The sequence below is a fragment of the Microtus pennsylvanicus genome, chromosome 3 (assembly GCF_037038515.1).
Source record: "Microtus pennsylvanicus isolate mMicPen1 chromosome 3, mMicPen1.hap1, whole genome shotgun sequence".
NCBI classification, from domain to species: Eukaryota; Metazoa; Chordata; class Mammalia; order Rodentia; family Cricetidae; genus Microtus; species Microtus pennsylvanicus.
Genome location: NC_134581.1, coordinates 84,101,110 through 84,127,849, shown reverse-complemented (window position 1 = coordinate 84,127,849; position 26,740 = coordinate 84,101,110). Strand labels below are relative to the sequence as shown.

Below are 26,740 nucleotides of genomic sequence, written 5' to 3'. Positions count from 1 at the left end.
TACTTTTTGTTGTTTGTTTTTGGTTTTTTGAGACAGGGTTTCTCTGTAGCTTTGGTGCCTGTCCTGACCAGTCTGGCCTTGAACTCATAGAGATCCACCTGTGTCTGCCTCCCACAAAGGCATGCGCCACCACCGCCTAGAGCGCACACACGCACATACACACTTTTAAAAAGTAGACAAAACTTTGTAGAACAAACAAACAGTTAATCGAGGAATAACTTTTAAAAGATCTAGTAAGTCCCCTAAAGGTCCACACATTGTGAATCAAGGATTTAAGGTTCACAGATGATGCATGGTCCCTCTTCTTGGGAGACTTGGCACAGCTAGAGAGACTATGTATATAGCCAGATACACCCATCTACAGCAAGCACTAGAGGAGGTTTACGCTCAGCATCAGAGGATGGCAAAAATCAGCAGGTACTTTACATTAAAATGACAGACACATCAGCTACTCACCTCCAGATTTCACGATATTGGGACTCAGCCTTAAAAACCTTGTCCCAAGCTCAGTCTTTGGGAGACTAGCAGGAGGAGGATGAGTTTGAGGCCAGTCTGGGCCTCATAGTAAGACCCTGTCTCAAAAATGAAACCAACTATAAGAAATGTATACAACTTTGTTCTTTGCTCATGGCAGGAGAAGGATCAAAAGGGAAGATTTCTTTTTGTTGTTTTTAGGCAGGGTCTTGCTGTACAGCCCTGGGCTAGCCTTGAATTCACACTCTTTCTGCCTTAGCCTACTAAGTACCTGGATGGGTACCACTACCATGCCTGGTTTGTTAAGGGCTGAACATAGTTCTGTATGTTTGTCCTCTCTTCCAGCTTTCACCACTCTAAGGAATAAATGCCACTGGAATTATCACCCAGCAACTGGGAGAAACAGTCCATACCCCAGTGGACCTGTCTTTAAGCCTGTCCTCCCTGTATTGTGTCTGGTCACCAGGCACTTCTTAGTGTCTCTGATGGAGCTGGGCAGTGACAAGTTTGTCTCTGTGTGCACAGCTGACCATGCTGTGCTCTCTCTCTCTCTCTCTCTCTCTCTCTCTCTCTCTCTCTCTCTCTCTCTCTCTCTCTCTCTTCATTTATTTCATTATTTATACAGTGTTCTGTCTGCATATATGCCTGCAGGGCAGAAGAGGGCGCCAGATCTCAGTACAGATGGTTGTGAGCCGCCATGTGGTTGTTGAAAACTGAATTCAGGACCTCTGGAAGAACATCCATCTCTCCAGTCCAACCATGCTGCTCTTGATGACTCTGCCTGTATGGCTCAGCCATGGTCTGCAGAGGATGGCTACTGAGTGTCCTCATTTTGATAGAGTTGCCTTGACTTCTTCCATTTAGCCCTGAAGTTCTGAATTCTGATTTGGGAAATCCAGTGACCACTCTCACCTCATTTTCACTGCCCGCCCCCCTTCTTAGCCAATAGCAGCAACAAGTATCAGAAGTCCTTGGATTCTAGATCCCATTTAAGCCTTTTCCAATCTTCCCTGTACCTGATGATGTAGCAAAGCCTTTTTCTGAGACCGTGGTCTCTGCATGCACAATGTGTTACCTGTGCAATGGGCTATCAATCACTCCCTGCTGTGATTGCATGCCCCCAGCACGCACACACACACACACAGATGTACACTCAGGCACACACACACTCACTCACCATGAGATGCTGGAAGAGCCAAGAACGCATTATATTGGTGGCATGCTTGGGCAAGACTCCTCGTTTGTTCTTGGACTTCTTATCCTCATTGTCCAGGAGGGAGGTGAGGTCAAGGTTAACCTTCAGGGCACGTGAAGAAAAAAATCAGCATCAGCAGCCTGTGAGGCCAGTGGCTAGGGACCTGTCGCCATAGTAATGGCACACTCTCACTGCCAACCCCCTTCTCCCAAGTTATTCTTGGGGCCCTGGGGAGGTCACCTTTCATCTCACCCCTTACCACCCCCTCAGAGAATGGAGATGAGGCTTGGGGCGAGGGGAGCAAGGGTGTAGGAGGAGGGGAAAGGGGGGATGGGAGAGGAAACAGCAGAAAAGGCTCATGCAGAGAGTAGTACGGAAGATGAGAATTTGTCATAAACCATCCAACAGTAATTAACATCTGTGATTCTTTACAGTTTGCAAAGCACTTTCCTGTCCCTCACCGCAGCTAATCCTCATCATGGTCATGTAGGCGGGCTGGGCTGGCTGCAGTTGGTATTAATCCTTCTTTATTGATAAGAACTGAGGCCCAGAGAGGTTAGGAGATGACACAAGATCAGAGTTAATGTCAGATCACAGGCATCTCACTAGATCTTTCTATAGATCTGAACTCTCTATCACTGAGGTACAGAGTCATGGGAGCTGGAGACCAAGCACAGGAAATACAGAGTCCTTTGATCTTAACTCTGGAGGCAGCAAAAGCCCTGGAGCTGATAAACCTTGCCTAGATCCAGCCTCCTATCCAGGAAGCAGCCTTTTAGAGGCGAGGATTAAGTGAGTCACTTGCCACAGTGCCCAGCAGACAGTAAACAATCACAGCTAGCCTTCCCACCGCTCCTGCACAAGTGCACACACCCACACACACTCACCTGCGTATTCTGGATCTGGATGGCTCCCTGGGGGATTGCTTGGGTGACCACCTGACCTTGGGAGGTTACCATGGTAACCGGTTGATATAAGGCTCCACCTGAGGAGACAACCAGTTTTGGGATCCCCTGCCATGAAGGTGGAAAAAGAGAAGGCAAGCAGGGTCCCCAGTTGCTTGGCACTCACAGATGAAGACTTTTGGGGACCATGCCAGGATGGATGACTGCTCCCTTTGTCAGAGAGGAGTGGGTGAGGTGAGAGATGGTGTCCAGAGGGAAAAGCAGAGCCTTTGGTAGGAAGCATTAGGGGAAGGGAACCTTACTCGGTCTTGAACGTGGGCGCTGGGGGCGAATCATGAGATTTTGACTTAAATTTGTTCCAGCCCATCATAATCAAGTCTTGGCGGTCACCGCGTGCAGAACATTTCAGTCAGGAAACTGAGTGGAAGTCCCTCCCTCAGCAGAGGACACTCCCTACTCCCAAAATTCCCCAGGGGCACCCTTTTCTCTCCCAGGATGCTTCCCACAATTCCCAGAACCCAGTACCAACCTGACACAACTTGTGAGTTGACCGTTGTCATGGCGATGTTGCCCTGCTGGAGTGCTGAGGCTGGGACCACAATCCCCTGGGGATTATTGGAGACTCCAGACATGGAATTGGGGGAATTCTGCAGGAGGTCCTGGCAGTAAGGGAGGGGTGGTTTGGTGACAATCTCCCTAAGAGCTTAGAAGCTACAGCCCCTGCCCCCATCCCCACCCCACAACTCCTGTTACTTCCAGGCACAAACTAGAAGGCAGGTCTCAGGACATCTTAAAATAAATAAACCAGAGACTCATAATAGCCCTACACTTACATTTCCTTCCAGTGGAAACCTGGGGCCCGAATGATCCCCTAATCTGTGAACCTCACTGCACCTACATTTTGGAATCTGCAGTTATGAGCTATGGGTTCCAAACTCATTCCCTTCTTTAATGGGTCAGGGTGTGTTTCAGGCTTGACATTTTAAAAACTTTCCAGGAGATTCTGAGTTGCAGAAACCCTCCATTCGTGGCTGAAGAGATGACTCAAGTCATTAAGAGCACTGACTGCTTTTCCAGAGGGCCCGGGGTTCAATCCCCAGCACCCACATGGAAGTTCATAACTGTGTATAACTCCAAGATCTGACACCCTCACACAGACATACACACAGGCAAAAGACCAATGCAAATAAAATAAAATAAATTATATATATATATATATATATATATATATATATATATATATATATATAAAGAAACCCTCCATTCACCTGCTCAGCACTTACTCATCTGCAGGCTCAGTTGCCCAGATGTTCATCCTGGCCCTCCCCTCTTCTAGCACCTCTGTTCTTCACCTACCTCCAACACAAAACAGCCTCCAGTGATGTGTGGTCTGTTCATTCACCCTTTGAAATGCTGACTTTCGTGCACATGCTGGGCAAGTGATCTACCACCTAAGCCACACCCCCATCTCTCCAGTGATTTGCTTTTGGACATCCTTAGTGCCTATATTATAATACTAAGATGTTTGTTTAAGAATAGTAAACAAGGGGCTGGAGAGATGGCTCAGAGGTTAAGAGCATCGCCTGCTCTTCCAAAGGCTGAGTTCAATTCCCAGCAACCACATGGTGGCTCACAACCATCTGTAATGAGGTCTGGGGCCCTCTTCTGGCTTTCGGGGATACATGCAGACAGAATATTGTATAAATAATAAATAAATATAATAAAAAAAGAATAGTAAACAAACAAACTTGTGTCACTATATACTCTGTCTTCTAATGGCATCGCATGTAAGTCTCCACGCCAGCACACGCTATCAACTCTTCTGTCTTCCCTGAATTCTCAACACAGAATTATACTTGGCCCAGATTGTTAGCCAATTTGCTTTTGCAGTAGCCAAGGCAGCTAAGGAGTAAGTTTTTCTTGTGTCTTGTTCCCCTCATCATTCTTTTCCAGCGGTCAGTAAAGAAGTCTTTGGATTTGATGTGGAAGGTCTCCTGACACCAGAGGAAGAAGGCTTTGCTGCAGGCCTCCCGGATGAAGCAGTGCCTCCCACCCCTGTTTTCTGGGTACCTGGGCATGGTGGCTGGGTGACTGAAGGAGGTGTGAAAGAGGAAGGGAATGTGTGAGAGATGGATGTGTTTACGTTTGTAGAGGGAGAGAAAGAGGACAATAAGGTACAGAGGAGAGGAGCTTGGGAGTTGACCTGGCTCTCTGAGCTCTTCCCAGCCTCATATCCTTATCAGAATACAGGTCTTGAATTAGTTAATGGACCCAATGACCAGCAAGGCCCACATTCCAAAGCTCAAAGCTGGGATCAGAAGGCATGATTAACAAAGAATTGGAGACAGGTAAGTACTCAAGAAAAATGGAGTAAACACGGGGTGAGCTTCTGAACTTTTATTTTAGGACTTTAAGAAGTTTGGGCCGTTGGCCTTCAGGAGCAGTTTGGAATCTGGATTGAGGAAGCACCCATGATTAGAAGAAAGCTCTAGCCAGTGACTACCTACTGGTGGTTGCAAACAAAAGGAAGATATCACAGGCACAGAGCACAGTAACAACACTGTGCCTTCCACTGTGGCATCCTGTAAGTCATGAGGGAGGGATGTGGGAGTCGGCAATGACTTGAGTTTGGCTTGATTCTGCCTGGAGAATTTCCTGCTGTGTCTCCTCTCAAATTACCCCTTTTACTCTCCAAGACCATCCCAACCCAGAGTTGGGGGAGTAGCATTTCCAGAAAAGCAGGACCAGGGTCTGGGGCCCAGTCCTCCATCCCACCCACTGCCCCATGGGGCCTCTGGGTCTGCTTCTCTGCGAGGGTGAGGCAAGAGGATTCTATTCTATTCTTAGTTCTTGGCTTTGGTGACCTTGGGCAAAGGAGAGGGCAGTTCTTGCCTTGGCTTCCCCTCCGGAGAGCTGGGTGAGAGCTTCCCACCAGTGAGAGTCAGCTCTTGATCTGTCTGGTCACACAGAGTTTAAACCGAGCTTAGCACACAGAAGCCTAGAAGCTGCACAAAGTCATTGCTCATACCAACTTCCTGAGTGACACAGGGAAGAAAATAAAGTTCTTCAGAGGGTCTGGTGGCTTACTTAGGTCACACAACTGATTGCCAGCCACGGGACTAGAATTCAGTCCTCCTTACCCTCTCACCCCAGCCAAAAATATTGAATAACTACTTTGGGCTTCAAGGGGCTTCTTGAATCTTACCCATGGAAGATAAAAACAACCCAAGTCCAGAAGCACATGGAGAAGATGGTCATCTTGGGAACCACATCACGCCCCTCTTGGATACCCCTTACTTCCTTACAGAGTTGGTTCGGTCTTGAGGCTTGAGATCTCCTGGTGCCAATTTCCCATACAACCCTTCCCACTAAATGGAACCGGTACTAAAGATGGTTGAAGCAGGAACAAACTAAAAGGTAGATTTCACAGAATGGGGGAGCCCCGATGTCATTATACCTAAAGCCACGGGAAGTAACTACTCAACAATCCTCATTTGGAATAAGCCATGTTGTGGCACTCCTCTTCAGATAGAGCTACATGAGGGTTTTAAATATAAAGACTTGTCCTAGACTCTCTTCACAACCCCAAAGTATCCCGCAAGGTTAGGAAAACACAAGGAAACGTAACATAAATATAAGACGTGCCTTCTGGGATTCAACTAACACACACAGTTTTCTAGCCAAAGACAGAAGGGTGAGCCCTACCTGGACACCTCGCCTGCTTACTCAGACTCTGGCTGCTCTTCTTCCTGTGGCTTGGAGAGCCCCCATGCACACTCACTTGGTTTGGGGAACTACAGGTAACTTTTGTTCAGACTCGGATCATTTTCTCCCCTACTCTTCTCCACCCTACTCTTGTTGTTTGGCTGTGAGGTACTGAGAGGGAGCCAAGATATACCAGCAAAGAGGTGGAACAGAAAAACTTCAGGGTAGAATGTGTAGGCAGGACCAGGGGTGGCCACATCTTAGCTGGGGCAAGAAAGAGAAAGCAAAGTCTTGACTCCCTGAAGTTGGTGTTCATCCCATACATCTGCAAACAGGAGCTGCTTCACACACAGATACATACACACAATAATATATGTGTATATATATGTATATGGACATGCATATGTACATATATATATATATTATTTTGAATAATGTGTGGGTGTGCAGGTATGTGCCCACGTGAATGCAGGTGCCCTCAGAATCCAGGAGAGGCCATTGGCTCCCCTGCGGCTGGAGTTATGGGAGTTGTGAGTCACCTGATGAGGGTGCTGAAAACTGAACTCAGGTCCTCTGCAAGAACAGTGCGTGCTCTAAACCACTGAGCCACCCCTCTAACCCACACTGAGCTGTTTTTAAAGACATGAATTCTCAGGGCCACTGAATGAGGCCCTCAGCAATCTGTGTATTTCAAAACTCTGCTCGGGTGGCCTCCAGCATCAGATGGATCTGAAGAGTACCAGAGAATGGAAGGGGCTTCCCTGACTCACATAGCTGTAAGTCCACTTGAGCGTAGGATGGAGGCTCACACAGAGAGGAGTTAGATCCACAGGCTCATCTACAAACACACTGCCTGGCACTTTTAGGCATCTAATGATTTACTTCCCACTTCATACAGCTGAGGTCACTTGAATGGGAGAGCAGGGGTTAAATTGGGTCCTCAGAGTCCTAGAGTCTTGGTGTTCTTTACATAGCAGGAGTTGAGCTGAGACTGCACACCCAGACAGGATAGCATAAATCTTGCCATATGCCTCTGTTGGTCTCGTCCAATGCATCCCTGGACTTTGGTGCTAAACCTCAGAAACCTAAGCAGAGCCCCCGTCTCAGACTCCACTTGCTGGGATTCCAGGCTGAGCACTATTCTCTCGCTCTCTGCAACGGTGACAAGGCAGCTCTAACTCTCTAGGGACAGTCTCTGTCTTTTCTGAAAAAGCCACGTGGCAGCAGCAGAAGCCCCGGGGAAGAATCTATTGACTAAATACATGGCATTGTCATCTCCTCAACAGCTTCCTCAGAGGCTTATCTGCCTGTGTCCCCAGGTGGATGCTGCTGTGTGGAATCACAGAGAGACACCCAGGTGAGCTGAGTAGCACTGCGGCTGCAGTGTTAGCGGCCTCTCCAGCATCCAGTCTCGCATCTCTGCTCGAAACTGCCTGGGTACCAGGCCTTAAGAGCTGCCTGTCCATTCCAAGAACTCTGCTGTGTCTCCCTGGGGAGCCACTGGAAGCCTGGACTCCACAAGTAGTATTATTAGAAGCTCCCCATTCTCCACCCCCCCGCCACCCCCATGGGCTGTTTATTTGAGAGGCAGAGGCAAGGAGTCCCTCAGAAGTGGCTGAGCAAGTGGGAGCAGCAAGTTTACAAAAGCGGAGAACTTGTTGCCACCTGCAGCGTCACCCCCGTGGTCATTGCTCATCCTTACAGACGTCAGTGCTCATTTTACCCCGAGTCTCATTTGTGGAGCAAAAAGGTAACTTCTTCAGAGGAGGGGCTTTACAAGAAGGGCCCTGGGGAAGGTATGAAGGGTCATGGCGCACACAAAACCTGACTGTGGCTACAAACCTGGATACGAGGTCTGACTGCACCAGGGGAGAGTTGACCTCTCCTGAGCCTTCTCTCTTCACTCTCAATAAGGAAAGGGCCCAAGATGCCCAGAAAGTTATTTTCTACTCATAGAAGAAATTTCTGGGGAAAAAACCAAGCCAAACCAAAACAAAACACGATGGGCTAAAAAATAAAAGTATGAAGGATAGAAATGATGGAAACATTTCTCTTGATTTGGAATTTATATCTTACTAGGATGCCCCTGAAACAGGGAGATACACTGGATGACCTTGCAAAATCCCTTGCAATTGAGGATTAAGGAAAAACCAGTGATGGTCTTTAGGGTTTCAGCGGAAGGATTAGGGCCCAGCAATCTGCCATCCTTGCCCTGGCCACTAGGGGTCTCTGTGGATCCACAGCCTCAGACCAGTTTACCAACCCCTCCCAGAAGGCTAGGTCCAAGGCTTATTGACCTGCCCTGAGAGGAGGATGGGGTGTATGTATTTCAGTGTCCCACCTTGCAAGATATGGCCATGGACAGAGCCCCTGAGTCCTCATGGTTTCCTATCACCTTACACAGGGAACACGGAAAAGTTCTCTCTTGCACAATGTCTTGTTGCTTTAGTGTGGGGATGTTTCTGAGGGAAAGGAGGTTGGCTCTCACTTTGACACTGCCCAGCACAGTGCTGAGTGTGTGCTAGGTGCTTGTTAGATCTGTATGGGTCTAGGTGTGTGAGGAGGTTGCCTCTGTCCCCAGACACCCTTTCTGGCAAAGTCCCTCTGTTCTATCACAGCCAGAGTCCCGTCTTAGCCTAAGAAGAGCTAGGCTTGCAAAGGCAAGGAAGCTAAGCACATATAAACAAGGCACCTAATCCTGTCCTGTTCCACCCCAGCTGGGGGCTTTGGCCTCCGGGGAAAGGCAGCCCAGGCCTGCAGGGACAAGCTGCAGCTGCTGCTCTTAAGGAACGTTCCTTCCCGGAAGGAACAGAGCTCTCGGGTTTCACTCACCAGGCGGAGAATAGAGGCCACAGCTCTAAGGCTCTAGAAGACTCAAGCAGCATAAACTCTCTTCCTACCTCCTCAGTCTGGGATGTTGGTTTCCTGCCTAAGGTGATCCCCCTGAGGTGGACCACCTTCCTCTGTCCCCACCTGGCCTGAAAAGTCACAGGTCATATCCTCAGGAAGCTCAGCACGACACAAGTCCCAGGGCTTTGGCAGAAGTGACTGGAGCACACCACCTTCAGCCCCTGACAGCTCTGGAAAAGCAGAGCTTGCTGCGTGTCAGAGAGAGGCCCACTCTTATGAGGGAGTGATGGGCCATCGGCATCCTCCATAGGCTGCCCAGGAATGTCAGAGCTAAGAGCTGGTTCCTTTGTAGGCTGCTAAGCCCAGCACCCCAGGGCTGTGCTCACTTCCTCCTCTTCTCCCCTCTTCCAGTCAATTACCAAATCCAAATTCATGCTCCGAAGTAACCCATTACATCACATCTAGTCTCTGCATCCCTGAGCTCCCATTGTGTGTAGCAAGATGTCACCAAATTATAAGACGAACATAGGCTCAGTAGTAATTACACACATGACCATTACTTAGTGTCCTTTTTTTTTCCTTTTTTCTTGGATACAAAAAGAAGAAAATATTGAGTCACGCAGTAGTGGTTCACACCTTTAACCCCAGCACTCGAAAGACAGAGGCAGGAGGATCTCTGTGAGTTCCAGGCCAGCCTGGTCTACAGAGCAAGTTCTAGGACAGCCAGAACTGTTACACAGAGAAATCCTGACTTGAAAAGCGAGCGAGCGAGCGAGAGAGAGAGAGAGAGAGAGAGAGAGAATAATGTCCAAATAATGCCCATCTGAAGTCTTGTGGGAGTAAGTAAAATATTATACATATGGTACCTAGTACTTTTTATGTTTGAGACAGGGAGAGCTCAGTAAATGCTGCAGGGGCTCCTTTCTCATCAGTTTATGTTGTAGCCATAAAAGCTCAATTAATTTGCCTTGCAATGTGTCTCTAGCTCTGGCCCTATTGCTTATATGCCTATTTTCTTTAAAATATTTAGCAGTTGGCTACAGTAGTCAACACTGAAATATATCGCACTCAGGCCTGGAAAGATGGCATAGAGGTTAAGAGCACTGGTGCTCTTCCAGAGAACTGGGGTTCAAGTGCCTATGGCTCCAGTTCCAGGATCTCTAACAACTTCTTCTGGCCTCTGTGAGTACTGTATACACATGATACACAGGCACACATGTAGGCCAAGCACTCCTACACTTAAATTTTTTTTAAAAGTTAAAGAATAAACATTTTAAATATCCCCCACATAAATTCAGTTTCATGATATTCCATCACTTCCATTTCAAGGTCAGAGACTGTCATATCCATTTTTATGTCCTCAGGACTCAGCAGGTTCCACGAGTGCTTGAATGAACATACGATACTTGAATGAATGACTCTCTGTCCCCTTCTCTCCAGGGATTCTAATAGGCTGGCGGCTCCTCAGACTTCTTTCCATCCTAGGAACACTTACCTTTAGAGATGCCAGTAGGCTCCCAAGCCTGCCTGAAAGGCTGCCCCACCCCCACCCAAGAAGCCTGACCAGTGAATCTGCAGCTTTTCCCACCATGCTGGGCAAAATTCTCCATCCTGAGATGTGTTCATCCTATTTCAGGGCAGAACTGGACCTAGCCATGAGTCTTGTGGTGGCTAGGTCTCAGGGCTGGCTCTCCTGGGAGTTGGTGGGGGAGATGGATGATCTGAAGCTACATATGTGGTGTGCTCAGTCCAGGACCCCTTTATTCGGCCTCCTCCCTTCTCTTCAGCTGTTCCTTTCCTGTCTTTCCCAGCACTCCAGGCCCTGAGTATTCTATGTCTGACAGAATTCTTTCTAGACTTCTAGCTCACACCCCCTGGAATTAGGAACACCCCTAAAATAGTCACCTGGGTTCTCACAGGACCTAATGCAGTGCACAGATGATCACCCAGGTTCTCACAGGACCTAATGCAGTGCACAGATGATCACCCGGGTTCTCACAGGACCTAATGCAGTGCACAGATGATCACCCGGGTTCTCACAGGACCTAATGCAGTGCACACGTAGTCACCTGGGTTCTCACAGGACCTAATGCAGTGCACAGATGATCACCCAGGTTCTCACAGGACCTAATGCAGTGCACATGTAGACACCGGGCTCTCACAGGACCTAATGCAGTGCACATGTAGACACCAGGCTCTCACAGGACCTAATGCAGTGCACATGTAGACACCGGGTTCTCACAGGACCTAATGCAGTGCACATGTAGACACCGGGTTCTCACAGGACCTAATGCAGTGCACAGATGATCACCCGGGCTCTCACAGGACCTAATGCAGTGCACATGTAGACACCCGGGTTCTCACAGGACCTAATGCAGTGCACACGTAGTCACCTGGGTTCTCACAGGACCTAATGCAGTGCACATGTAGACACCCGGGTTCTCACAGGACCTAATACAGTGCACATGTAGTCACCAGGTTCTCACAGGACCTAATGCAGTGCACATGTAGTCACCAGGTTCTCACAGGACCTAATGCAGTGCACATGTAGACACCGGGTTCTCACAGGACCTAATGCAGTGCACATGTAGACACCAGGTTCTGACAGGACCTAATGCAGTGCACATGTAGACACCAGGTTCTGACAGGACCTAATGCAGTGCACATGTAGACACCCGGGTTCTCACAGGACCTAATGCAGTGCACATGTAGACACCCGGGTTCTCACAGGACCTAATGCAGTGCACACGTAGTCACCTGGGTTCTCACAGGACCTAATGCAGTGCACATGTAGACACCCGGGTTCTCACAGGACCTAATGCAGTGCACACGTAGTCACCTGGGTTCTCACAGGACCTAATGCAGTGCACAGATGATCACCCGGGTTCTCACAGGACCTAATGCAGTGCACATGTAGTCACCAGGTTCTCACAGGACCTAATGCAGTGCACATGTAGTCACCAGGTTCTGACAGGACCTAATGCAGTGCACACGTAGTCACCTGGGTTCTCACAGGACCTAATGCAGTGCACAGATGATCACCCGGGTTCTCACAGGACCTAATGCAGTGCACACGTAGTCACCTGGGTTCTCACAGGACCTAATGCAGTGCACAGATGATCACCCGGGTTCTCACAGGACCTAATGCAGTGCACATGTAGACACCGGGCTCTCACAGGACCTAATGCAGTGCACATGTAGACACCGGGTTCTCACAGGACCTAATGCAGTGCACATGTAGACACCGGGCTCTCACAGGACCTAATGCAGTGCACATGTAGACACCGGGCTCTCACAGGACCTAATGCAGTGCACATGTAGACACCGGGTTCTCACAGGACCTAATGCAGTGCACATGTAGACACCGGGCTCTCACAGGACCTAATGCAGTGCACATGTAGACACCGGGTTCTCACAGGACCTAATGCAGTGCACACGTAGTCACCCGGGTTCTCACAGGACCGAATGCAGTGCACACAGTAAGCATCCCCAAATGACTGGAAACTGCATGAGAACCATGCCAGGTGTGCCTATACTAGAGCTGACTCTACTTCTCCAAAGACAGAGAAGGATGACCTTCAGATTAAATTAGCCCTTAGTGAGGCGAGAGTTGGTTCTCTCTGGTAGGATGGTTTAGTTAGTATTCTCTAAGGACAGGAGAACCCAGCAGAGCCGAGTCTACAGTGTGTTAGTGGGGATGCTGCCCCTGCAGGATGCCTGGGATGTTACTTTGGAGCAGGACAGTATAGCTTTCTGGGGAGGGGGAAACAGCTAAGTGTACCGAGCTAGTTGAAACCCTTGAAACTGTTTCCCACCTCTGTGTGGTGGAATCAGTATTCCCCCATCCCCACCTTTGTCTCACTCACTCGGAGAAAAGGGACAAACAGAAAAGAAAGACCAAGCTGGGAAGAGGCCAGACCCCACAGGGTGAGTGAAAGGCACAACGTGCCATCTGGGAATGGGACTGTCAATTGGAACACAAAAATGTCTCCAACTTTGCCACACAAGGCATTGTGATCAGCTCTCAGGGAAAACCATGAGCCAGCAGTTTGCGACAAAGCTGGCAGGCAGCTGGGATGTTGAGCTGGAGGATCGTGTTCCGGAGGGGCAACACCCCTCCTCAGGTCAGGCTGGCACTTGGGGCAGCTATTTCAGGCTGGAGGGGATTAAGGCTGGAGCATGACGAAGGAGCATATTCACACACACACCACAGACACAGACAGACAGACAGACAGACAGACAGACAGACAGACAGACACACACACACACACACACACACACTCTTCCCAACCTCTCGGTTTCTTCTCCCATGCTGGTTCCTAAGATCTGCCTCTTACATCGACTCTGGTCCTCTTCCTCAGGAAGACACAGGTCTCTTTCTTAAATGAGCTCTTGCAAGACCCCACCCATCCTGGGAGACAGTGACAGAGCCTGATTGGAGGACGACGCACAGCAAACCCTATTCACCTTCACCCCTTGTGCCCAGACTGTGCAAGCTCAAGTTCATCTAATTCCTCCAAGCTGGACCATCTCCCTTTACCTTTGCCTGGCCTGAAAAGTCACAGGTCACATCCTCAGGAAGCTCAGCATGTGGCAGCAGTCCCAAGCCTTGGCAGACAGGACTGGAGCACACCGCCTTTAGCCCCCTGACAACTTTGGAAAAGCAGAGCTTGTTGCGTGTCAGAGAGAAGCCCACCCTTATGAGGGAGAGATGGGCCATCAGCATCCTCCATAGCCTGCTGGGGAGTCCCTAAGCTAAGAGGAGGCTCCTTAGTAGGTTGTTTAAGCCCAGCACCTCAGGGTTATGCTCGCTTCCTACCTCTTCTTCCCTTTCCCAAGTGCTTTTTTTTTTCTTTTTTGGTTTTTCAAGACAGGGTTTCTCTGTAGCTTTGAAGCCTGTCCTGGAACTAGCTTTTGTAGACCAGCCTGGCCTTGAACTCACTGCCTCTGCCTCCCCAAGTGCTGGGATTAAAGGCGTGTGCCACCACCGCCCGGCCCTCTTCCAAATTCCTGCTTCCCAGCAATTCATTTATTTTTTCTGTTCATGATCTTCATCTTGTTATGGCCACCATTCCTCTTCCTGTTGTCTTTCGGCCTTGGCCTCATGTTTCCTGCCTTTGCCTCTGTCAGTATCTCTCTGTCTCATTTCCTTCACTTCTCCTTCCTGAAAACTTTGGCCTCTCCCTGCCTCCCTCCTGAATGATGCTAACCTCTGTTTGCCCTTCCTTCCCCTTTTCTTAGTTTTTTCCCCCTCTTCCTTCTCCCTTTGCGCACCCTACTACATTACTTCTTTCAACCAATGCCTATTGGCCCCTGAACACACAGAAGACATCATGACCACAGCTGGCATCCTAAGGCAACAATATTGAGGGAACAAATCTATTTCAAGAGGATATTAGCAAGCAGAAAGCACGGGTAGCTGTTTTTAGATCTGTAATAAAGTGATCTGGTGATTTCAGATATATAAAATGCTGTGTCAAGGCGAACGACATGTGCTTTCTAGGAGAGGAAGTGAGAGATGCAGCTTCTCATCTAACATCACATGTGGCATTTGCAGGATTAATGACAGGCTCTCAGGTGCGAGAAGGAAAGGGCTGTCATAGAAGGGAATGGGTGAGATCTCCATAGGAGAGCAACCTCGTCACAGCCTCTGGGAAAAGGCTGGTTCAGCCTTGTAAAGAATAGGGATTTAGGATGGAAGATGTCCCCTCATCAGGTAGGCATGGAAAAATGGTTGTGGTACCTAGAGCAATGTGGCTCAGGCATGAAAACGGAGGCTGGACCTATGAGGTCTTGAATGTCGGACAGGCAGATGGGAAAACCCTGGTGGCAATCGGGCTCTGTAGAACACACAGGCTTCGGGACGAGAAATCCAGCAGCAGCAATGTAAGCGGAGCATAGGTGTGGAGCAGGATGGAGTGATGGCCAAGGAAGACGGGGGGAAGGAGGCGGTGGCAATCAGAGGAAATGAGGGGACTCATTTGAGTTACACCAACTAGGGATAGCTATGTATCTTTCCCCCTCTGTCTTTGGGTGTCTTTGTTTTACTCAACTGCCTGAGTTTTTCTTTCTCTGGGATCAGAGGCCTTTCTGGAAAGGCTATCCGATGGCTAGCCTCACTCAAGCTCAGAGACACCGAACCTGGGCACGCCCCAGAGATCTGGCTTTTGCAGTTAGTGGTTCGAACACCTGGATCATCCAAAATCCATGTTCCTTCCTGACAAACTCCACTTCGCTGTAAATGCCTGCTTCCTCCAGGCTAGCTTGTCAACCTCAGACAGACCTCCAACCCTGAGGGGCCACTGTGGCTGCTGAGCCTCCAGCCCCTCTTTCCTGGCCTCTCCATCCCGCTACCTTGGTACACCCCCAACTCCAGTGCTCAAGGTAGAGTCGGAGGACCCAGGAGGGAAAATCCAGGGCCTCTCCAAGGACCTGATTATTTCCAAAGACTTGTGCTAATTTTCTGATATGATCCTCACATCTCTGCGAGGCACTAAATCCTCATTACTTTTCCTGACCGATGCATTCTAATTAGATCAACACTTAAAAAAAATTCACAATAGCCACAGGATGGCTTTCCATCTCATTAACTCCTCACTTATTATTTTCATGAAAATTACTGATAAAAATGTGCATCTCCATTTGGTGAGGCCTCGCAGCCTCCTCAGCTCCTATCTTACATCTCTCCCGTCACCGGGGCTGCGCAGCGTCGCCATGGTAACCCACAATAATAGAAACTAATAAATTACAAACGAGATGCTCGTTGAGCAATTATTGTCCTCTTTTATGCAAGTTTCTTGCTAATTTCGATCATAAGGGAAAGTACAATAAGACTCTGAAGGAATGAGTCTATTTCAAGAGAATATTAGCAAGCAGAAGCCAAGGCTGCTGTTTTTAGATCTGTAATAAAGTGATTTGGTGATTTTAAGCAATACAAGGAGGAAATAAACTTCTTGCCCCATGTCCTTTGTCGTTTTTAGTATCAAGTCCCAGAGAGATCGCAGTGGGGTAAACACGATGCAGTACTGGGTGTACTTGTGGAGGTGTGGGGGGGTCACAATGTACAAAGTGTGTCCCTCCCCTCGCCCCTGTAAACCCGAGTCCTAATACCTAAAATGAAAATGGCACAGCTTCTTAGGTGGCTTCCACAGTAGCTTCCATTACTCACCCTTAGAACGTTAACCTGCATCCCAGTCCCTGTCTGAGGAGGAGGGCCACCGTGAGCCTCCCGGGGGCACCTGTGTCTGTGCGTGTGCTTTCTGGACTTCAGGAACTCGGTGAGAGGGAAACGACCTTGTGAGCCTACATCTAGGTAGATGCCAGCAAGAGTATACAGGAAGAGTTGGGTAGCTGTCCTAGAGAGAAGTGTTCACTCTTCCCTATAGTGTAGAACAGGCACCATCTCCTCAGATGAAGGTAGCAGAGGGAATCTTAGAAGGGGATTGGCTAAGGTGTCTTTTACAGTGGCCTCGCACCTTAGTGGGACAGAGGTACCAGGGAGAGTAAACAGAGGATGAGCGAGGAGAAGCAGTCCTGCGGAATTTCTTATCTACTAGGTGCGCAGAATTTGGGGGGAGGATCAGCTTCCCTGATACCTTTTTCCAGGAGTGCCAAGAGGCACTTCATGCCCTCCAGAGGAGAATGTTTGCCAGGAAGTCTACCTACCATCCCCAGGTGTCAGTTAGGCAACTATCATTTCTCCTTTACGGACTGGGACCCACCCACTTCTTGGTAAATCCTGATGTAGGGAGTCAGGAATTTCTTTGGATACTGGTTTTTTTTTTTTTTTTTTTTTGATATGGTCATTTAGGACATACTCAGACCCTGGCAGGTAGGAGTCTATGTTAAAAAAAACAAAATTAAAAAAAAGCACAAAACCTATTCTGGTTAGGTATGGTGGCTAAGGTAGCAGGATCAAGAGTTTGAGATCAGCCTAGGCTACATTCTAAGACCCTGTCACAATCAAGTACAAAATAAGGGCCAGTGCTGTCAGATGGAGGGAGAAAGAGGGCCTCCTTGTAAAAGGGTCTGATGATTCCAATTGCTTTGCCCAGGTCGCTGGAGTCCTTCAGACCTTTCTGCATGCCTGGCCGAGGAGCTAAGGCCCATCCCTGTGTGTTACCTGTGAGTGAAGGTTTATGGAGGGCTGGTTGGGGGAGTAGGGGCCCCCGAGGTCATTCCTGAGCAGGTTATCGCTGTGCATCTTGGTTTTGAGGCAGGTGATATAACGGTTGCAAAAGTCTTTGCAGAGTTCATTGACTTTCTCCAACTCTAGCAGGTGGATCCTCAGGACCTGGATTGCCTTCACCATCTGGGGAGAGGAGGAGGAGCTGTAAGCCAGGTGTCTGCATCACATCCCTGTCCCTCAAGCCCCTGGCCCCAACCTTGGCAGAGGATTGGTGCCCGTCGTTGCTGGGGCTCCCGTTTCCCACCCATATGGTTTAAACTCGCCAGAGGAGCTGTTGTTGACTATTACTCGCTTTTAGCCCACTGCTATCACAGCTGTTCTAGGGCAGTTGTGGTCTTCTGAGAACAGCATTGACCTTAGCAATAGAAGTCCAGGTTCAAGCCCCAGGTTTGCCGTAGGTTGTCTATGTAACCTTGGACAACCTGCTGAAACTCTCTATGCCCCCCCCCTTAGTGTCTACTAAATGGGAATGTTACACCCTCTCCAACAACTCCACATGCTGAGATAGCACGGGAGAGGACCATGGCAGCTTTATACAGCTTGAAGTATTAAAGCAAAACCAAGAAAGACAGTGGTCAGAGTTTTTTGGAAATGCCCCAGAGGTCAGACATTGTCTATTCTTAAGTTTATATTCCATGAGCTTCGTGTGATATGGGCTGTCTTACTCTGATGATATCTGCTGATGGACTGGATAATTCAGCATGACTTAGCTGGGTGCTGGGGACCAACTGTCTGCTTTCTGTACCCTTTAGGTTACTGCACAAGGGCCTCTTCAAATGGTCATCCCTGATCCTATTATGGCTAGAAGCTACCTTGCATTTGAAGTTTTTTTTTTCTTTGTTGTCATTATTGTTTCTGTTAGGGTTTGTTTCATTTATTTTATTTCATCAATTTTTTAGACAGGGCTTCATGTAGCCCAGGCTAGTCTCTAACTCATTATATAGCTAAGGATGACCTTGAACTCATAATCCTCCTGCATCTACCTCCCAAACACGAGGATTACAGGCACGTACCACCAAACTCAGCTTGTTGCTCTAATCGTCATAAGAGGAAAATACATGGAAGGTATGGAAAACACAGGACCAAAAAAAAAAGTCTTTATTTTATTTTAGGGTAATTGTCTTTATCCAATTACCCTAAAAGAAAAGTTTCTGTTTTTCCCCTCATTTATTTTAAACTTTATTTATATGTGTGCATATCTGCTATGGTGCTCATGTGGAGGTCAGAAGACAACGGTGGGAGTCTGGTCTCTTCTTCCATTATGTGTGTCCCCAAGATCGAGCTTGAGGTTGTCAGGTTTGACAGCAGGTGGGTCAGCTTGCTGGCCGACATGTATATATATTAACCAATCTCCAATAAACTTAACGCATACAATTTTGCTTTCTGGTGTTCCCTTAGCTCATCAAATATGCTTTTCTAAGTTCCAGAATTGTTTTCTCTATCTCTCTTTTGGACTGTGAGTGGAGAGAAGGCAGGGATGACATCTAATTGGCTCACAGCGTTATCTTATTTACATAAAATAAATATTGAATGGATGAGAATTATTTTCAATTGTCACATATGAGTCCATATGTGTGCTTTATTTAACTAGGTCTCTGTTGCTGGGTACTTATAGTACATTCAAATTTTCAGTTTTATTTAGAAAAAAGTTCCACAATGAGGCTAAAGGACAAAGTAGCTCTAACTCAATTATAGAACAATAGAACACTCACTTGCCTAAGCATTCATTTAGGCCTTTGGTTTGATCTACACACACACACACACACACACACACACACACACACACAACAGAGATTATTTTCTAAGCACATAGCTTTGTCTTCCATTTCTGCATTATTTCCTCAGTGTGAATTCCTAAGAGTGACAGGAGAAAAATCTACATACATTGCTATGGATCTTGACAAATAAACTCGAATTGCTTCCCAACAGAGGCTTGTTCAAATGGTGTTAGGATAACCAGACATCCATAAACGAGCAGATTAAAAAAAAAAACCTGAACCTTAATTTAAACTCCACATCTAATACAGAGATTAATTCAAATGGAGCATGGACCTAAATAAGATCTTCCACTCCCAAAAAACACAAAAACCAAACATTTTTAGAAAAAAGAAAATGGAGTCAGGTGCTGTGGCCCATACCTTTAATCTCACCACTCAGAGACAAAGGCAAGTAGATCACTGAGTTCAAGGCCAATATATTCTATAGAACAAGTTCCAGGACAGCCAGGGCTACACAGAGAAACCCTGTCTTGAAAAACAAAACAAAAAAGAAAGAAAATAGAAAGTCTTAGTATGTAGGGTTTGGCAAAGAAGTTTTAGACTTGATACCAAAACCATCATCTAGAAATGGAAGATTACGTGCTTGCTAAAATTAAAAATGTTTGTTCTTAGAAAGAACTTGCCAGGCATGGTAGTATAAACCTTTAATCCTAGGACTTTGGAGACAAAGGCAGGAAGATCTCTATGAGTTCAAGACCAGCCTGACTTACATAGGGAGTTCTGTAATAGCCAGGGCTACATAGAGAAACCCTGTCTAAAAACAAACAAAAACAAAACAAAAAAAAATCATTATCAACCACAACAAAACCTTGTGAAGAAGAGGAAAAGACTATGGACTGGGAGAGAATATCTACAGAGCGCATATCCGACAAAGGGCTTGCACCTCGAATATGTAAAGAACTCTTAAAACTAAATGGCAAAATAACAAGCAACCCAATTAGAACAAGGGCAAAAGGCATGATCAGATGTTCTGCTGAAGAGGATATACAGATGGCAAATAAGCACACGGAAAGATGTTCAATGTCATTAGCCATTAGGGAAATGGCAATTGCAACCTTAGCGAAGTATTTCTGCACACATATGCATAGTTACAGTTAGAAACTGGTGGTATGCGAAGAACTGGACTGTGGCTCTCTTGTGCATTGATGGTGGGAATGTGAGGCCACGTAGTCACTGCAAACAGTGACTGCACACAGTGGGACAATTCCTCACAAAATGAAGCATGTTTTCTGCATGTTATGAGTGTCTTTAATCCCAGTTGAGAGGCAGAGGCAGGCAGTTCAAGGCCAGCATGGGTTATCTAGTGAATTTTAGATTATCTAGGGCTACATAGTGAGAACTTGTCTCAAAAACAAAAATGAACAAACAAAACAAAGCAAAACAAAATATCCAAACTAAGCGTGTACTTATTATATGATCCAACAGCTTGGGGGCATTTACTCCAAAGAAATAAAAATGTACATTCTCTCTCTCTCTCTCTCTCTCTCTCTCTCTCTCTCTCTCTCTCTCTCTCTCTGTCTCTCTCTCTCTCTCTCTGTCTCTCTCTCTCTGTCTCTGTCTCTCTCTCTCTCTCTCTCACACACACACACACACAATGGACAGCTTTATATCAATATATCAAATGGCCTCAAACTAGAAACAGATGAATGGATGACATGGTACATCCATGTCACAGACTACAGATGAATGGATGACATGGTACATCCATGTCACAGACTACAGATGAATGGATGACATGGTACATCCATGTCACAGACTACAGATGAATGGATGACATGGTACATCCATGTCACAGACTACAGATGAATGGATGACATGGTACATCCATGTCACAGACTACAGATGAATGGATGGGATGGTACATCCATGTCACAGACTACAGATGAATGGATGACATGGTACATCCATGTCACAGACTACAGATGAATGGATGGGATGGTACATCCATGTCACAGACTACAGATGAATGGATGGGATGGTACATCCATGTCACAGACTACAGATGAATGGATGACATGGTACATCCATGTCACAGACTACAGATGAATGGATGGGATGGTACACCCATGTCACAGACTACAGATGAATGGATGGGATGGTACATCCATGTCACAGACTACAGATGAATGGATGACATGGTACATCCATGTCACAGATTACAGATGAATGGATGGGATGGTACATCCATGTCACAGACTATAACTTGGCAATAAAAAGGAATTAACTATTAATACACTCAACAACTTGGATGTATCATGGGGAATTATGCTATGAGAGAAAAACCAGTCTTAAAGGGATATATGCTAATAGCACAGTGACATTTGCAGGATATCCTTGAAATGACAAAACTGGAAGACAAAACAGGCTAGTCATTGGTGGGATAGAGTGAAGAACCATTCTGTACCTTGACTATAATATGCTTACATGAATCTAGACATGACAAATTCACATAGAACCTGGCAGACATGTATGCACATACAAGAGAGTGTGTGTAAAATTGACAAAAATCTGAATATGGTTGGTGGCTGTGCTCTGATTAAGCAAAAAGGGAATCAGGACCTCTCATACTAATGCTTAAAATTGCCTGCAAATTTATGATTATATAAAAAAAATGTAGATGGGATTACTGCCTTTCCTTATCTGCTTATGATGACATGGATAATGTGTGGGTGATTCTAATGCCAACCTCCTAGTTTTTGGTAGCGTTACAATGGCTGGGAACCAGCTCAGACAATACAAACATGAAACAAGGGGGCTGAGGTTGGTCAATAGTTGGTAAAGCAGCACTTGCCACAAGCTTGAGCTTGATTGCCAGGTCAGGTTTAGAAACACAAAGAAGAAACTGTCTTCCAGAGAACTTTGACTATGATGAGCAAGGACTGAGCTCTGAGCTCAACTAATTCAGGTTTCTACCAAATTGAAACGAAGGGTCAACAGATTGAAGCTTGACACAGGGCTCTTTTACAAGGTCGCATCCTACAGATGCCAACTCCATGAGGCGGAGATTGACGCACAAGGAGCACACCAAGTTAAAGGGGGGAGTGATGATGCTCGGATAAGTAGTTTGGACCGAAGGGAACTTGAGAAAGACGTGTTCACATCTGCCTTTTCTGCTTGGCTTCAGCCTGGAAGGTCTCACCTTGTGCCTATTAGGATAACCAGCCCAGTGCGCGGTGCACAAGAGATACTGAGGACGGACTGGCAACACTGAAACCTGTCTTACTGTATGTCTGCCACTGGTCTAAGTCCATTCTATGCTCTGTCTTATTTATTCTAGCAACCTCCTCTGCAGGCAAGTACTCTTATTGCCCACCCACACTTTAGAGTTGAAGAAAATGAAGTCCACAGACAGGTTTTTGTCCCAGTGGCACACAATTGGTAGGCAATAAGAAGCCTTATGGCCTTGCCCCTGAGATCAAATTGCTTCTATGGTCTCTCAGGAGTCAGGTATGTTAAAAATGATGGTAGTATAAAGGGTATGTGGTTCGGGGGTAAGTGGGGGCCTGCAAGGTGAGGGGATTGTGCAAACACACCAGGACCTGTGGTTGCAGCCTCTCTTCTATGCCATCCCTACCACTGGGAGCCGACCTTATTGTTTTGGATGGTCTCTATATTCTTTCAATGTGCTGATTACAAAGTTCTTCCTTACACAGAACTCAAATCTTTCCTGTCTTACTGTAAAGGGCTTGCTCAGCCTTATGTAGAACCAAGGACATCAAGTGCCTCCAACAACATAACCTTCTTCATTTAATTTTATCACTGCACTTAGCAAGTCATCTGACTTGAATAAATTGCTCAACTATGTTGAGACAAACCCAATTCTAATATTATCCTTTTTTCTCTTTACTTTCTTCCCTCTCTCTTCCCATCCTTCCTTCCTTTTCTCTTTCCTTTTCATCTATTTTTTTCACTTCTCATTAGCTATCCTATTCTGCTTAATTTTTGGAGGAGGGAGTGCAGGGTTTACAACCAGGGCCTCTCACATGCTAAGCAAATGATCTATCACAGCTGTGGCCAGCCATATTCTGCATTTAAAAATCAACATTTTATTTTAATATAGCCTTTACACACATGTACATGCTTGTATAAATGTATATAAGCATCATTCCCCAAAACATTTAAGTACATAACCAATATGTATTTATTATACAAAAAATGGAAAACTACAGATAAGTTAAACAGAGTAAAAAGCAAAAATGTATCTATATGCCCCGAATGCTTAACTCAAATGTAGTACATGCACAGTGTGTTTTAACTAGTTCTGGTGTGCAGGGGCCAAAAGCAGTCATATCCTGGGGTCTGATAAAGCACAGATGAAGGATTAGTCTTTTGTGGGCTAATAGAATTGGTTTAAAGATTTAAGAAGGCAGAGTAAATCATAATGGTTCTCTGAGGCAATGAATATGTAGGACCTCTTCAATATTAGAGAAATAGATGTGCGGTACGGTGCATGAGGGCGGGGACTGCACGTAAGGCAGAAGGCCTGTGGCGTCCAGAGCCGTGCAAACTGCGTGTGAGTCCAGGCTCTCTGCTTGTTCTTTTAGTGCCAGTGGACAGGGTCAAGGTTTACACTGAGCCTTAGTCTCCTCATTTGTAAAATACAGGTAAGGGACATCCCTAATTCAGAAGATTTATTCAGGGCTAGCAGATACAATGTGAACATATGTGGTAAATCACAAATAACCAGCTACATTTTTTTCCCCTTTTGTTTTCTCATGTAGCCTAAAGTGATCTGGAACTCTCTATATAGCGAAGGATGGTCTTGAACTTCTGGTCCTCATGCCTCTACTTCCCAAGGGCCCAAATACATGTCAAACAAAAAAACAAAACAAAAAACCTTCTTTGAATAATTTCTCATAGTCCGTTAGCTTTCCTACGGCTACCCTATATTGGACTAGTGGAGGAATAATCCCTGGGGTCCCTCTATATTTGCAGTGAATAAAGTATTCGTCATCCTATACCTCTAGCTTTTGCTGTTTTGCCTCTAAATAAGAATAAAAGGCTGATTCATTAAACTATTTTTTTGAGGGTGGTGGGGAGTTTCGAGACAGGCTTTTTCTGTGTAACAGTTCTGGCTCTCTTGGAACTTGCTTCATAGACCAGACTGGCCTTGAACTCATAGAGATTAAACGTGTGCCCCACCACCGCCTGGCTTATTACTACTCCAAATCCTTCAGCACATTAACAATGCCCTTTAATTTATTTTTTAAAAAGACTTTGAGCCGGGCGGTGGTGGCGCACGCCTTTAATCCCAGCACTCGGAAGGCAGAGGCAGGCGGATCTTTGTGAGTTCGAGACCAGCCTGGTCTACAAGAGCTAGTTCCAGGACAGGCTCCAAAACCACGGAGAAACCCTGTCTCGAAAAACCAAAAAAAAAAAAAAAGACTTTGCTTATTTTTGACTATTTGTGTACGTGTGTGCCAGTGTAAGCATTTGGACAAGTGAGTGCAGGTGCCTCCAGAGACCAAAAGAGGATGCTGGATCCCCAGCAGATGGAACTACAGATGGCTGTGAGCTGCATAGTGGAGGTGCTAGAGCTGAACTCCAGCCCTCTAGAAGAGCAGTGAGCGCCCTTAACTGCTGAGTCATCTCTCCAGCTGGAATGCCACTTAATTTAATACTACCATTATGTGTGATGGATGTGTCCTTCATTCCAGTTTCTCAGGTTTTATTCTGTCAGCTTCTATCTCCTCTTTCTGTTCCAAAATAAGAATTCTGCCTCCTTTGAAGATGACCCCTTCAAAATAGCAAATCAAGATGCTATTCTCTTCTGTAGTATTCTGGTATTTTCATGCGTCCCACAGGCCCAGGAAAGTACCCAAGACAGGACAACCTCTTTTCTATAAAGTCACATACTGTGATGTCCTGAATTTATTATTTGTTACCTGGGCATTTTGGAGAAGTGACTTAAGCTTTATGCAACTTAGGTTAATAAAAATATCTACACTTGAACATTGTTGTGAACTTTGAATAAGATTATGTTTGCAAATGTTACTGGTATGTATCATAGGTGTTTAATAATGTCTAGTCTTTGTCCTGATGCCCCTCAACCACCACACGTAGCTTCAAGTTCTTTTCTAAATGGCTGCCTCTCTTGTAGGTCTTGGCCTCTTCATTTTATGATAGTAACTCCTTGTCTCTCAAAACATTTGTATACACAACAGTTTACAATTTGCAAAAGGCTTCTCTCTCCATTATCTTATTTTGAGTCTCTTCACCCCAGGGATGCAGGCAAGATTCTCTGTCACTCTGCTAGAGACAAGGGAACAGAGGCTCGGAGATGAGATAGCCTGCTCCCTTCCTTGCCTTGGGGGCAAACTCCTTCCACTTTCTCCTTCTGCAAATTGGGAAGGTGGGTGCTCACGTGTAGGGAAGAAGACGTTTATAAGCCTGCATTCCTAAATTGTGAGCTGACATTTCCCATGGGTCACTGGAGCAGACAGAGCTAAACTCAAATGAAGGATTTTTCCCGACTGGGACACTTTGGCTTGGCCATTTGGGAGTGCAGGGTCACTAGGGTGAAAAGGGGAACACGGAAAAAAGGTGAACGCCAGGGCTGGAGGACTCTCAGACAAGTGGATATTTTGTGTAAGCTGTCATGCATGGCAAGTTAAATCACATTTGAGTCATGACTGGCATCTTCACCTGCATGGCATCAGAATTTAGAGAAGCAGTGGGGGGCTGGAGGGCACAGCCTGGGCTTCTCAAGTTAGAGGAACTTTCTTCAAGCTCAACTATGTAACTTCGTGGCTACAGGACACTCGTTCGTGGGTTTCTCTCTCCACTGAATGGGGATAATAGCTGCTCTCTGCCAGGCTCGTGTGGAGACATCAAGGAGGTGGTTTTGGGGACTCAGAGGTTTCTGTCTTCTCCATGGAGGCCTTGAACAATTCTTAATCTCTGCACTGTAGTTTCCTCTGCTATAAAATAAGTTAATAGCGATTCGCTGATCTCGGGGTGGAACTTGGTGGCAGAGTGCTTGCCGAGCACACACAAGGTCTTGCATTTAACCTCCAACTCCACAAAACAGAGAGTGACTATGTTTTCCTGACAACAGAATGAGATGTGACTGGGAAAATAACAACAAAACAAACAAACACAAACAAAAAACAACTAAAGGAAGACCTGGCTCTTCTAGAAATGTCAGGAGACATTAGCACTCCATCCCTCTCTCTCTCCCCGTGTGTGTGTGTGTGTGTGTGTGTGTGTGTGTATGTGTGTGTGTGTGTATGTGTGTGTGTGTGCATGTGTGTGTGTGCATGTGTGTGTGTGCATGTGTGTGTGCGTATGTGTGTGTGTGCGTATGTGTGTGTGCGTGTGTGTGTGTGCGTGTGTGTGTGTGTGTAACCTGAGAGTGGAGCTGCGTTTCATGGCTCAGTTCTCTTTTCTATTTTGCCCAGAGTTGCATGATCCTGTGTGTTATTTCACTTCTTAAAAAGAGGACGATGAGACTGGGGAGACGGCTCCTTTGGTAAAGTTCTCACTGTACAAGTGTCAGGACTTGAGTTCTAGTCCCAGCACTCACATAGAAATGACAGACGTGGTGGCCTGTGCACACATACACACGTATTCCCAGTGCTGGGAGGCCAGAGACAGGCGTCTCCCTGGGACTTCTTGGATATCCAGTGAGGGAGAATAAGTGAGC

The 26,740-nt window shown here is 46.5% G+C and overlaps 1 protein-coding gene across 4 annotated transcripts in view; it reads right to left on the bottom strand.

The window, feature by feature from the left end:
- Pknox2 (PBX/knotted 1 homeobox 2) overlaps positions 1 to 26,740 on the bottom strand; it is a 275,213-nt gene that overhangs the window by 19,727 nt on the left and 228,746 nt on the right. For 3 of the 4 annotated variants that reach the window (XM_075966367.1, XM_075966368.1, XM_075966369.1), the window contains 4 exons: positions 17,252 to 17,440; positions 3,104 to 3,233; positions 2,557 to 2,654; positions 1,652 to 1,771 (listed from right to left, as the gene is read on the bottom strand). In XM_075966367.1, coding sequence (XP_075822482.1) covers positions 1,652 to 1,771; positions 2,557 to 2,654; positions 3,104 to 3,233; positions 17,252 to 17,440 — 537 coding nt within the window. The remainder of the gene's footprint in view (positions 1 to 1,651; positions 1,772 to 2,556; positions 2,655 to 3,103; positions 3,234 to 17,251; positions 17,441 to 26,740) is intronic. The other variant, XM_075966370.1, reaches the window with a different exon arrangement.